A 14,908-nucleotide genomic window follows, 5' to 3' on the forward strand; every position below is an offset into this window, starting at 1 on the left:
ACTGACACCTGGTGGTGGATAAGGGCAAAAGCAGGTGTTTTCTGTTTTGGATTGAAGTTGATTGTCACAGCCAACACTGTTTATATAAATACGTAGTTGGTTAACAAAATCAACTTCCATTATGGTCATCAATCCCTGTCTAAATTACAGACTTCATTCATTTCTAAAGTCAGCATTGATTTTTGTGGTATGTATATTTTAACAGAATATTCTAGCATTTCAGCCATAAAGTGTGACGCTACTGCTGCTTCGTGAGAGAACAGCACATAAGGTATAGGGATTGAACTCCCCTATTTACACACAAAGGAGACATAGGTATAAATAACCCAAGTGCAGTTGCCGTTAACAATCATTCAGCAATTGGAGCTGCAGAAGATTGCTTTCCATGTGAATTCATTGTAGAAATAACTTTAAAACCTTTGACATTTGTGCTTCAAATAACATTTTCTTCCATGGGGTTTTTGGGTGGAGTTCCCCTTTAACATAGAGTTGCCATATTGGAGTCCAGTGATAATACCCCACCATCTACTGTGTGATTTGCAGGGAGAAAATCCCAGGTGCTGCTGGAAGACAAGCTGAAGAAGCTGGAGGATGAATGCAGACTTAAAGAGGGCGAGCGGGTTGCCCTTGAATTGGAGCTTACGGAGGTGAAGGAGAGTCTGAAGAAAGCCATGGCTGGGGGCGTCACACTCGGCCTCACTATTGAACCCAAGCAGGGAACATCTCGGTCACAGGTAAAGGCTCCAGCGATAAGAGAACTTTGATATATTTAAGAGGATTTTAGCTGGAGAGGGTTGGAGAGGGTTGGGAGCCACATGTTGTAGTTTCAGAGCCTCACAGCTGCAGCTGAGGGTTGCCACCTCACCCCTTTAAAACCGGACACTTAAAGGGATCCTGTCATCCGAAAACATGTTTTTTTCAAAACGCATCAGTTAATAGTGCTACTCCAGCAGAATTCTGCACTGAAATCCATTTCTCAAAAGAGGAAACAGATTTTTTTTATATTCAATTTTGAAATTTGACATGGGGCTAGACATTTTGTCAATTTCCCAGCTGCCCCTGGTCATGTGACTTGTGCCTGCACTTTAGGAGAGAAATGCTTTCTGGCAGGCTGCTGTTTTTCCTTCTCAATGTAACTGAATGTGTCTCAGTGGGACATGGGTTTTTACTATTGAGTGTTGTTCTTAGATCTACCAGGCAGCTGTTATCTTGTGTTAGGGAGCTGCTATCTGGTCACCTTCCCATTGTTCTTTTGTTTGGCTGCTGGGGGGGAAAGGGAGGGTGATATCACTCCAACTTGCAGTACAGCAGTAAAGAGTGATTGAAGTTTATCAGAGCACAAGTCACATGACTTGGGGCAGCTGGGAAATTGACAATATGTCTAGCCCCATGTTAGATTTCAAAATTTAATATAAAAAAATCTGTTTGCTCTTTTGAGAAATGGATTTCAGTGCAGAATTCTGCTGGAGCAGCACTATTAACTGATATATTTTGAAAAAAATTTTTTCCCATGACAGTATGCCTTTAAGGAATCCTCAGCCTGCTTGGCTAATTAGCAATTAATTTTGATGCATGGCTGCACATAAGGGTAGAATTCCTTGGGCGATTTTACCTGCGATACCTTTCGTTCCGACACGATGAGACTAATTGCAGGCGTCACGTCGGATGTGCCGAATCTAATGTAAGTAATACAAATGTCCCACGTAGAAGTTGATTGCATCCGACACTGAAAATATCAAAGTAAGAAGGCGCACACCCTTAAACTAAAATTCGAGGTGCTAATCCATAGGAGGCTCACCATAAGGGTCTCCAAAGCTAACATACCAATAACCAAGAAAGGATTGCAATTTACAAAAAAAAAATGAAATAAAGTTTATTCAACATCAACAAAAAGGGGGATTACATAAATTGCAAAAAATAATTGTTTAGCCCAACGCGTTTCGACCATAGTGGTCTTCCTCAGGGGCACAAATAATAAGAAATCAAAAAGAAAAGGATGTTTTTATCTATACAAATATAATTCCAAATGATTCTGATATGAGTGGTGTTTAGCACTGCTGCCCTATTGCTCGAGTTATATATTGATGGGGTTGAAATTTAAAGGGGGCATATGTTCTCTGACCCCACTTACTGTATAATTACACAGAGTGTACACTGAGCACTCTTGCAGTTTACATTCATACTTTACATTTATTTTTCATATTCGCAGTCATGCCAATATTGTTAAAGGGGTGGTTCACTTTTCAGTTAGCTTTTAGTAAGTTATAAAATGGCTAATTCTAAGCAACTTTTCAATTGGCCTTCATTTTTGCTTTTTTAGAGTTTTTGAAACATTTGCCTTCTTCTGACTCTTTCCAGCTGACTCTATTATGAAATAATTTTGTTACAACAGCGCCACCTGCTGGTCATTTTCCCACCAGTCTGACCAGCAAGTAGTCAAGGAAGTTGTCAGGAGAAAGAAAGAGGCTGCTCTCATGTTCTTCTGCTTAGGAAAGATTTGAGAACAATTTCTATTTTTCTCCTAAACAGAAGAACATGAGAGCAGCCTCTTTCTTTCTCCTGACAACTTCCTTGACTACTTGGTGGTCAGACTGGTGGGAAAATGACCAGCAGGTGGTTCTGTTATAGCAAAAATAATTTATATTAACTGCACATGTATCCCTTATATGTTGGGGAAAAAAAAAGAAAATAAATAATGAATAAAAATTACAAACGTGCTTAGAATAGCACCGTCATCAATGTTACATTCACTTACTTTAAAAGTTTACTTATCCTTTAATGTGGAAGTTGCAATATTAATGTATGAATGAGCAGAGAAGTGTCCGAAGAAGCTTCCTGCACACAGTAACTTAAATGATCTGGCCTATGGCTGGACTGTACAACAGGGCTGTGATATCAAATTGCTAAATATGAGCTATTTTACATGAATGTTTGTTGAAGAATATATATTATTTTAGACTGTATTATGTTCAGTTTGTGTATCCGTCAAAGAAGTACAACACTTGCTTGTGCTGTCTAATGGATTTTGTTTGCTTGAGGCAACTGTACACTTAAAATATATGAATAATCTACTGAAGGCAGTCTCTCAATCAGAGGCACTTGTTCCTGTAGTTACAGATACAGTCATTTTATAGGAGAAACAGAGAGCACTCAGCTTGTCTTTCAAGAGTTGCTTAACCCTTTAAGTGCCAGCAGAATTTCACATTTTGGTTACGCGAAATGCCAGCCGTTTTTGAAACATTTGTGCTCTCTCACTTTAGTGCCATTTTCTGAGGGGAAACCTATAGTTTACCTAGGAAAACTATATATTGTTTTTTTCGGGAGAAACTGAGCTTTCTAAATCTGCCTGAGTTGTCATGTATTTCCACCTCTGCAAAAAGATTTATAGCTCTAAAAAAATGAAAAAATCCTATTTTTCACAATATATGCATTTATACCAGAAAAATATTTCATTTTACGCATGAAAATCCAACTGATTTGGAAAGCCTCGTGTTTCACGAACGTGCCAATACCAGATATGTATAGTTTTAGCCAGATTTAGGACATCTGTACAGCAAAAACTCCCGGCAGTATATTACCGAATTTTGAAAGCACTAAGGCAGAAAACGGCATACTTTAGATTCCAAGGCCACAAAATCCTGAAACTGTAGGTTTACCCCAGAAAACCATATATTTTTAGAAAGTACACATTCTGCGGATTCCAAAATGGGTAACTATGTCTCTCTACTCCTAACTACCAAACATCAAAGCTTGTCTGAACGTAGCGGTTTTTATAAAAATGTATCAAAATTTTGAAAAATCACTTCAAAGGTTTTATTTTGCTGCTCCGCATATCCCAAACTATATTAGATACCAAGAAAAAGCACCCTGAATATGATTGCCAGGGGTCCACTGAACAGTTTGATCCCCATTATGCATAGGTTTACCAAAGTACCTGGCATTTAGAGACCCCAATATGAAGTTAGCACATCCAAATTGTCCAGGACTTTACTTCAGCTACTGAAAAATTAACACATTGACTGCATTTTTTGTGGGGTAAAAACACAGAAAAATAGGTTTACCCCCCAAAACCATATATTTTTGGAAAGGACACATTCTACCGAATCTAAAATGGGTACCCATGCCTTTCTGCTCCAAACTACTGAGTCGCAAGGCTTTCCCAAAATTGTCGGTTTTGGTGAAATATCTGAAAATTGCCTCAAACCTTCAACTTCCCAGCACCATATCACCCATGTATCATTAGGTACCAAGAAAAAGCACCCTAAATATGATTGCCAGGGGTCCTCCAAACAGTTTGGTGCCCATTGTTCATAGGTTTACAAAAGTATCTGGCATTTAGAGGCCCCAAAATGAAGTTAGCACATACAAATAGTCCTGTGGGTAACTTCAATCAACACATTGACTGCATTTTTTATGGGGTAAAAACACAGAAAAATAGGTTTACCCCCCAAAACCATATATTTTTGGAAAGGACACATTCTACCGAATCTAAAATGGGTACCCATGCCTTTCTGCTCCAAACTACTGAGTCGCAAGGCTTTCCCAAAATTGTCGGTTTTGGTGAAATATCTGAAAATTGCCTCAAACCTTCAACTTCCCAGCACCATATCACCCATGTATCATTAGGTACCAAGAAAAAGCACCCTAAATATGATTGCCAGGGGTCCTCCAAACAGTTTGGTGCCCATTGTTCATAGGTTTACAAAAGTAGCTGGCATTTAGAGGCCCCAAAATGAAGTTAGCACATACAAATAGTCCTGTGGGTAACTTCAGCAAATGAAAAATCAACACATTGACTGCATTTTTTGTGGGGTAAAAACACAGAAATATAGGTTTACCCCCCAAAACCATATATTTTTGGAAAGGACACATTCTACCGAATCTAAAATGGGTACCCATGCCTTTCTGCTCCAAACTACTGAGTCGCAAGGCTTTCCCAAAATTGTCGGTTTTGGGGAAATATCTGAAAATTGCCTCAAACCTTCAACTTCCCAGCACCATATCACCCATGTATCATTAGGTACCAAGAAAAAGCACCCTAAATATGATTGCCAGGGGTCCTCCAAACAGTTTGGTGCCCATTGTTCATAGGTTTACCAAAGTATCTGGCATTTAGAGACCCCAAAATGAAGCTAGCGCATACAAATAGTCCTGTGGGTAACTTCAGCTAATGAAAAATCAACACATTGACTGCATTTTTTGTGGGGTAAAAACACAGAAATATAGCTTTACCCCCAAAACCATATATTTTTGGAAAGGACACATTCTACCGAATCTAAAATGGGTACCCATGCCTTTCTGCTCCATACTACTGAGTCGCAAGGCTTTCCCAAAATTGTCTGTTTTGGTGAAATATCTGAAAATTGCCTCAAAGCTTCAACTTCCCAGCACCATATCACCCATGTATCATTAGGTGCCAAGAAAAAGCCCCCTAAATATGATTGCCAGGGTTCCTCCAAACAGTTTGGTGCCCATTGTTCATAGTTTTACCAAAGTATCTGGCATTTAGAGGCCCCAAAATGAAGTTAGCTCATACAAATAGTCCTGTGGGTAACTTCAGCTAATGAAAAATCAACACATTGACTGCATTTTTTGTGGGGTAAAAACACAGAAATATTGGTTTACCCCCCAAAACCATATATTTTTGGAAAGGACACATTCTACTGAATCTAAAATGGGTACCCATGCCTTTCTGCTCCAAACTACTGAGTCGCAAGGCTTTCCCAAAAATGGCAGTTTTGGTGAAATACCTGAAAATTGCCTCAAAGCTTAAACTTTCCAGCATTGTATCGTCCATGTATCATTACCAGCATAAAGCATCCTAAATATGAATGCCGGGGGTCTACTTAACAGTTTGATACCCAATAAACATAGATTTACCAAACTATGTGGCATACAGAGACCCCCAAATCCACATAGTGGATATGAATTTTCACGTATGACACTCTGGCTACTACAACATAAGCAGCCAATGAGAGCCCCTAACAATATGGAGACCCTAGAAAACCATATATTTTCCGAAAGTACACAGTCTGACAAATCTAAAGCATGTAAAGACATCTTTCTACTGCAAACTATCAAACCGCAAAGCAATGCTAAACATAACGCTTTTTATGAAATTTCTGAAAATAGTCACAAAGCAAGCATTTTACCCCATTATATACCCCACATTTTGTAACGTACCAGCAAAAGTCATCGTAAATATGAACGCCAGGGCTGTACTGAACAGTTTGATGCCTGATATGAAAAGATTTACCAAACTAGGTGGCATACAGAGACGCCCAAATGAAAATAGTACAAATGAATTTTCATATATGACACTCTGACTGCTACAATACAAGCACCTGGTATGTGCATTATGCACCATAAGACCCCCTAACAGTATGGAGACCCTAGAAAACTATATAGTTTCTGAAAGTACACATTCAGGCGAATCTAAAGCAAGTAATTACATCTTTCTACTGCAAACTACCAAACCACAAAGCTATGCTAAACATAAGGCTTTTTTTTAACTTTCTGAAAATAGTCACAAAGCTTGCATTTTACCCCATTATATACCCCACATTTTGTAACGTACCAACAAAAGTCATCCTAAATATGAACGCCAGGGGTGTACTGAACAGTTTGATGCCTGATATGAAAAGATTTACCAAACTAGGTGGCATACAGAGATGCCCAAATGAAAATAGTACATATGAATTTTCACATATGACACTCTGACTGCTACAATACAAGCACCTGGTATGTGCATTATGCACCATAAGACCCCCTAACAGTATGAAGACCCTAGAAACCCATATATTTTCCGAAAGTACACATTCAGACGGATCTAAAGCAAGTAATTACATCTTTCTACTGCAAACTACCAAACCGCAAAGCAATCCTAAACACAACGCTTTTTATGAAATTTCTGAAAATAGACACAAAGCAAGCATTTTACCCCATTATATACCCCACATTTTGCAACGTACCAGCAAAAGTCATCCTAAATATGAACGCCAGGGGTGTACTGAACAGTTTGATGCCTGATATGAAAAGATTTACCAAACTAGGTGGCATACAGAGACGCCCAAATGAAAATAGTACATATGAATTTTCACGTATGACACACTGACTGCTACAATACAAGCACCTGGTATGTGCATTATGCACCATAAGACCCCCTAACAGTATGAAGACCCTAGAAACCCATATATTTTCCGAAAGTACACATTCAGACGAATCTAAAGCAGGTAATTGCATCTTTCTACTGCAAACTACCAAACCGCAAAGCAATGCTAAACATAACAGTTTTTATGGAATTTCTGAAAATAGTCACAAAGCAAGCATTTTACCCCATTATATACCCCACATTTTGTAACGTACCAGCAAAAGTCATCCTAAATATGAACGCCAGGGGTGTACTGAACAGTTTGATGCCTGGTATGAAAAGATTTACCAAACTATTTTGCACACAGAGACCTCCAAATGGTTATATAGCAGACAAAATTTTCATGGTCAAAATGAAGTAACAAAGAACAAAGCGAAATGGTATAAAATCACTAAAATCCAACAAAACCGCAAAAATCAATGCTTTTTTTTTCCGCCTACTATAATCAGCAGTCAGAATTAATGGTTGAATATTTTAGCATGGCTAAATAAGTTTTACAGACAGAAACAGGGGAACAACACCATCGCACAGCTGAAAATGTAATAAAATGGCTAAACATGCAATAAAATGGCTAAAAATGCACAAAAATCACCAGAATTGCAGTATAATCACCAAAATAACATACAAAAGGTATTGCGCAGTGCAATTAGCGAATACTCTATTCGCAATGGCAATAAAACAGTTTTTTCAGGCAAAAAAAAACAGACGATGCGATAAAAACAAAAAAACAAAGACACAACATAGTGTAAGTGTGTATGTGTGTGTACAACTGACCAATTGCATGTTGTGTGCGTGTGCAAGCGTGTGGGGGTGCTGTGAATGTGTGTGACCCCCTGATCCCCCAAAAATGTATGTGATTGTGTGTAAGTGTGAATGTAAGTGTGTAATGGGAAAAAAAGTGTATGTTTGTGTGTTTGTGTGTGTGGATGGGCACTAACCTGGGTGTAGTAGGGTCCAGATCGTCCAGGAGTGCTGCAGGCAGAGCTGGCACCGTCCTCTTCTGATGATCCGGTAAAAGGGGCGGAGCTTAGCGGCCAGGAAGTGCAGGCAGCAGCATAGCACGTCCATTGCACGTGCTGCTGCTGCCTTTGGGGCCCCTGGGCTATAGAGCCTCAGGGGCCACTCATTCCCTGCCTAGGCTTGTTGCCTGGGGGCTGGGGAATGAGTCTGAACAGAGCGAGCAGCTTTACAAGCCGCTCCTCTGTTCACAGAGTGCAGGCAGCAGCAGAGCACGTAGATTTCACGTGCCTGCTGCTGCCTAGGGGCCCCTGGGCGATCGCGACCCAGGGGCCCCTTGTTCTTCACCTAGGCTCGTTGCCTAGGGGCTGGGGAACCGGAGGATAGCACTTAGAACGGAGCGAGTGACTTTACAAGTCGCTCCTCCGTTCTGAAAGTGCAGGCAGCAGCAGGGCACATATATTGCACGTGCCTTCTGCTGCCTTGGGGCCCCTGGGCGATCGCGCCTCAGGGGCCACTCGTTCCCAGCCCCTGCTCGTTGCCTGGGGGCTGGGGAACGAAAAGGAACGGAGCAAGCGGCTTGAAAAGCCGATCCTCCGTTCCCTAACCCTGAAATGCTGCAGAACGTAGAATCTACGTTCTGTGGCATTTCAAGTGTCATTCCCACAGAACGTAGATTCTACGTGGGGTGGCACTTAAAGGGTTAAGTTGTATCTATTGAATATTGGCACAAGAGATCTTGGAAACCTCACTTAATGGGATTATCAATATCACTGTCCTCCTTAATCAATATGGCAGCCGCTGAGAAGTATTGACTGACCGAGTAGCGTTTTTCACATATTATTTTAAAAGGAACATTTCTGTGGGCTCCAGCTGGCCTTTATATGTTTTCAAGGGTGTGAAGGTTATAATGGAATTCTCTCGGTTTTTGCAGTCTCCGGTCCTCAAGCACCGCACGATGGAGAATTCTCCCATCTCCAGCTGCGATACAAGTGATGCTGAATGCTCCCTACCTGTGAACAGTGCAGCCCTTTTAAAGAGACAGCCCTCTGCAAGGAACTCGCCTGTACGAGGTCATGTTTTAAGGAAGGCCAAGGTAAGAGATACTGCTTTATGTATGGGGGGGGTGCATGTCGCTGTTTGATCCACATGCTGATCTCTTCCCATTGGAGTGAATGCCATGACAGCACTTCCTATACATGCAAATGGGAAGCAGTCAAAACAATGTGTATGCCTAGCCTTGGGATCTGACAAATTAAGAGAGACATGGGTAATAGCTGCCCCTCCACAGTAGGGTCTTGGGTTCAATTATGGCTAGGAAGTACAGTAGTTTAGAGCCTCCAAAGGGCCCACCGCCACTCGGCCAAAGCCAAAACTACTCCCAGCCCCTGTGCTTTTCATCATTAATATTTAAAAGGTGGCCGTGCATTCCACAGTGGAACATGAGGTAGTGGTGACTGGGGTAGGCTGGCTTGTGGAAAGGGCTAACCACTTTCTGGGCCCACTGGAATTTATCCCAGTGGTCCAGTTCATCCATGCACCCAGAATAAAACATAGTAACATACTGTAGTAAGTTAGGTTAAAAAAAAATACCTTTCCATCAAGTTCAACCTTTTAACCCTATTTTAACCTGCCTAACAGCTAGTTGATCCAGAGTAAAGGCCCCCATACACGGGCCAATAAAAAAGCTGCCAACAGACTGAGTCGGCAGCTTATTGGCCCGTGTGTGGGGCCCTCCGACGGGCTTCCCCGATCGATATCCGCCTGAAAGTCAGACAGATGTTAATCGGGCAGGGTTAAAAATCCCGTCGTATTGCGGTCGCATCTGTTCATTGATGCAGTCCTGTGATCCGACCACCTCCATTCTGATCCAATCATTGGGCCGTAGGGCTCACGATTGGGTCAGCCCGATATCGCCCACCTCAATGTGGGCATATCAGGAAGAGATGCGCTCGTTTGGCGACATCGACATACGAGCAGATCTCCCTGTGTATGGCTACCTTAAGGCAAAAACCCCATTGAAGCCTCTCCAATTTGCCTCAAAGGGGGAACAATTCCTTCCTGACTCCAAAATGGCAATGGGACCAGTCCCTGGATCAACTTGTACTATGAGCTATCTCCCATAACCATTATTCCCTCACTTGCTAAACACCATCCAACCCCTTCTTAAAGCTATCTAATGTATCAGCCTGTACCACTGAGAATTCCACATCTTCTCAGCTCTCACTGTAATAAAACCCTTCCGAATATTTTGGCAGAACCTCCTTTCTTCTAAAGAAGCAAGTTGCGAATTCAATTGGGTTGACACATTACAGCAACCCCAGAGTGAATAGTCCATAAATCCATAACATATAACGCCAGTGGTGTAACTGTAGAGGATCAGACCCCGCAGTTGCAGAGGGGCTTGGGGAACAAGGAGGCTTGTCTGCTTCCTCTATAGCTAACAAAAAAACAGGGACACGGAGTGGGCGGAGTTGGGGCAGGAAGTGGACGGGAGGTTTGAGATGATGGGGATCAGAGTGCGTCAGGCCCCTCTGGAGATTTGTTTGCAGGGGGGCCAAGCACATTCTAGTTATGCTACTGCATAATGCGTTTTAACCTCCCCAAAGGATCTTCATCAGGGATTTAGCAAAAAGAGATGCCTTTCAATATATTGCTCTGATTTGGACCTGAGCAGTATCTCGAAGGATTTGGTATATTCTCCCTATGTCTCTATGGTTTTCCACTGTAGAGTGTTCTGATGAAAATGTCACTTGTTTTTTTTTTGTTTTTTTAAAGGAATGGGAACTCAAAAATGGCACATAATGAAAAAAGGAGGTTTGTTTTCATCTGTAACTGCCTTAACTAGCATCGACCAAGGGACTGACCAGCCAACTATTTGGTACAGCCTGATTTACAAATCTGTTGCATAAAATCCATACTTGCATTGTGCCTGTGGGACAGCAGTGAAAGGACCAGTCTCCGTCAAACGCAGCCTTCAACAGAACTCCTAGCAATGTTGTTCCGTTTTTTTTTGCTGCTGGTACAGTGTGCTTCTTCATCCGTCTGTCATTTCCTTACGTGTTCCTTACAAAGAGAAGTGTTATCTTTGATTTCTGCGCTTGTGGAAGGTCACGTCAAACATCTTCAAAGCGCTAAAGTTGAAGTATACTGTTAAGTTTTAATGCAGTCTGCTACTTCCCTCAACTTTTATACTCGCTGGTTGTAAAGGAAACGGCTTTCAGCGATCAAGTTTCTCGTATTGCGGTGCCTTCAGCCCATTGTTAATGTCAAAGTCAAGCTCAGTACATGGCTCAAAATATACTGGAGGTGTGGAGATGGTTGGTTTGATATGATTTTTATTCCATACGGGGTCCTGTCCTTACCTAGATCATTCCAATATTGGTTTGACAAAGCACGGCTATAATGGTCTTGAATACATTGCAACAGGGCCAGATCCTAAAAAGGAAGTGTAAACCCAAAAAGAAATAGATATAAATTCTTGGAGAGTTCAGAAAAAGACTCCACCTTCAACTCGTCACTCCAAAAGTGCTGCCTAGTGTTCCACTTGATGCAGAAGAAGAACAGCTCTACTTTTATGTGCAATGGGCAAATAAGGGTGAAATCATAATGAATTATATCCTTCCAGCTTTTACACCCCTAAGCACCTCTATTCTGTTATTTATGGACTTTTGTGTGCTAGATTCTAAATAAGTAGGTCGGTGCTATCTCATCATTCCAAAAAGAACAGATGTTGGATCATTTGTACAAGGAATTCCAACTGGTCAGAAAGGTCGCTGTTGTAAAATCAAGCACAAAATCTCTAGTCCTTTATTTGTTGGAAAAGGCTACTAAAATGATTATAATTATACTAATAAGAGTTACTGAACAAATGACCAATGTCCCTGCCCTGTGAATGTCAAATGTTGCCTGAAAAAGTCAGATTATATATGTTATCGTTTGCATTTCTTGACCAATCACAAAATGTCTGGAATCACAAGATGTTTTTTCTGCAGCACCATATGAGCCTCTTCGCTAATAGACTTTAGTGGGGAAATGTAAAAAACTTTGTAAATGATAACAATGGCATACACAAGAACAATTTGCACATCACAATATAATGTTTATCATTAAACAGCAGCACATAGCACATTTTTTTTTAAGACTGCGCAAGGTGGGATTTTTATTATTTTTCAATTACTTGTCATGATTTTTATTTTTTTTACACATATGGGGTTATACTAAAGCTCCATTTTTTTCTGGTCGAGGTTTTTTGGGATGAAAATTTTCATGAAAAAAAAATTGAATTTTGCCATATTTATTATACCCCAAGTTCGAATCTGTAATTCCACCACCTTTAACCTGCCATGGTCATCAATGGCAGATGTCCCTTTTACAATTTAAAGAGAATGAGATTTGCGCGGGGTTTCGTCCTAAAGAATTCTAGGCGATAACCCGAAAAAATCGAGCAATTCAGCCGGTAAATCCTAAAAATTTGTACAATTTGGGTTTTTGCTCGATTTTATAGTATTGGATTTTGGTCGAGCTTGGTTTTTGAGAAGGAACTGCATATTTACTTGGGGGTGCCAAAAGTTAGGTACCCCCAAGTAATTATATATACTAATGTCACATGCAAGGCTGGTGCTCCTATCAGGTGAAAACTGCATGTGTCCAGGGTTCTTCCAGCGAGCAGCACGGAACAATCGGCTTCCATCTTCTTCCTTCTTCAAATTTCCAGGGGCAGACGTATGCGCAATAGAATGATATAGCTGACTTATTTGTTAAAGTTTGGCTTTTCACTCTACTATGCAGGCGCACCTGCGCAAAGAAAGAAGAAGCCGGAAGCCGATCGATCCTTGGTGCTCGCTGGAAGAACCCCGGGCCGGTGCAGTTTTCTGCTGATAGGAGCACCAGCCCGGGGTGTGAGGTAAGTATATACAATCACTTGGGTGCTAATTTTTGGCACCCCTAAGTAAATACAGCCTTTCCTTCTCCCTTAATGAAAAGATGAGATATATTCGAGTTTAATTAAATTACCCCCATAATGTTCATTGATGCAAAAGGTTTGCAAAATCTCTAAAGAAAGCAAGTCTCTTGTACAAAGGAAAAATTGTTCTCATTGTGCCAATTTTTTGGTTACCAACTTTTATTACGTCTCCCCGCAAATGTCTGTTTGGCTTGTGGGAATGAAGGGCTCAGCTTTTTGGAGTGTTGGTCAGCAGTCAAACTTTAGAAAACAAGGTCTATCTGTTGGGCCATGGACGATTTTTTTTCAGTTCAAGCCCCCCTTGGAGGTACAGCCTTTGGCGAGGACCCCCTTAACAAGGTGATAGATATAGGAAAGCATTGACGTATCAGTCATTCAGCCATTGTTCCAAGAATATCTAGGACATCAAATAAGCTTGTACCTTATATCTCAGTTTGATTGAGCTTCAAGATGGCCGTCTAAAGGTATCAAGGAGAGCAAATAGGCACCCTAATTGACCTTGAGGTTGAGTTGTCCGCCCTATTCCCAGAAGGGTAATCAAAAGCAAATTATATATATTTAATATATAAGGAAACATTTACCTGTATCTCCAGTTTACTCTTACTTTTCTATCCACAAAGATTGTGTTTTGTGCTGCAGGGTCACTTTTTAATGTAAATGTAAAAGTTTGAAGGGACACAAAATGTTTAAAATGATAGCACATTTCTGTATTGAGAAATATGTTTTCAGTTATTTCATACAAAATCTGACAATTACAAGAATCTATATGGCCTAAGGAAAGATACAAATCACAAAAATAAGATCCATCTCCCTGAGCCCAAATTAAGGAAAAAAAAGTACTTTTTTGTTTCAATCCTCAGATTAAATTATTTATTTGTATATTTGCATTTAATGTTAATTTGTTTAATTTATGTCTGTAAATATGTCAAAAAATATATACACCTTGGACCTTCTGGGATATGTCTTGGGAAAGGAAGTTGTTGAAAAGCAATGAGAGGTGCCTGAGAAAATCTGTTGGCTCTGCATATTATACCCTTAAGCACAAGTCAGAGGAACCAAAAGAAAGTGTCTGAGAAGTCTGGGTTCTTCTACAAAACAAATATATTACAGTGTCTTTGTGAAATCATTTGTATTAGGAAGAGTTTTCAATGAGAAGATTCTACTGCACAGGTACCTAAAATTTTTAAAGGGGTTCTTCATCTTTGAGCTTTACTTTACTTTAAGTGGGTTATTTATTATAGTCCGAATTTATCTCATTGGCCTTTTTAAGGGGAAAACACAATTTTTTTGTTGTTTTGGGCATCAAATTTAAAAAAAAGTTGCAGTTTTCGGTGAAAAATTCATACAATTCAAATTTCCTCATGATTTTATAGTGTTTTTCTCCGCACAGGAATTTTTTGGGAAAATGATAAATAAAGGGGGAAAAATCAATCCGGGTTCGGTTGGAGTATTTTTCATTATGAGATATTTTCGGACTTGGTAAATGACGCTATAAGTATGATGTAGAGAGAGATGTTCTGAGACTATTTGCAATTGGTTTTAATTTTTCATTTTTATTTAGCATTTTATTCAGCAGCTCCCCAGTTTGCAATTTCAGAAATCTGGTTGCTAGGGTCCAAATTACCCTAGCAACCATGCATTGATTTGAATAAGAGACTGGAGTGGACAGGCCTGAATAGAAAGATGAGTAATAAAAAGTACCAACAACAATACATTTGTAGCCTTGTGGAGCATTTGTTTTTTAGAGGGGATTAGTGAACCCAATTTGAAAGCTGGAAAAAGTCAGAAAAAGAAGGCAAATAATTCAGTAGCTATGAAAAATAAAGACCATTTGA

At 40.3% G+C, this 14,908-nt stretch overlaps 1 protein-coding gene across 3 annotated transcripts in view; it reads left to right on the plus strand.

Moving 5' to 3' along the window:
* Positions 1–14,685, plus strand: part of afap1.L (actin filament associated protein 1 L homeolog) — a 104,732-nt gene extending 90,047 nt beyond the window's left edge. For all 3 annotated transcript variants that reach the window (XM_018228470.2, XM_018228465.2, XM_018228479.2), the window contains 3 exons: positions 544–734; positions 9,042–9,203; positions 10,886–14,685. In XM_018228470.2, coding sequence (XP_018083959.1) covers positions 544–734; positions 9,042–9,203; positions 10,886–10,912 — 380 coding nt within the window. In that variant the 3' untranslated portion in view covers positions 10,913–14,685. The remainder of the gene's footprint in view (positions 1–543; positions 735–9,041; positions 9,204–10,885) is intronic.
* The last annotated feature ends 223 nt before the right edge of the window (positions 14,686–14,908 follow it).

The sequence above is a fragment of the Xenopus laevis genome, chromosome 1L, assembly GCF_017654675.1.
Source record: "Xenopus laevis strain J_2021 chromosome 1L, Xenopus_laevis_v10.1, whole genome shotgun sequence".
In the NCBI taxonomy this organism is placed as follows: Eukaryota; Metazoa; Chordata; class Amphibia; order Anura; family Pipidae; genus Xenopus; species Xenopus laevis.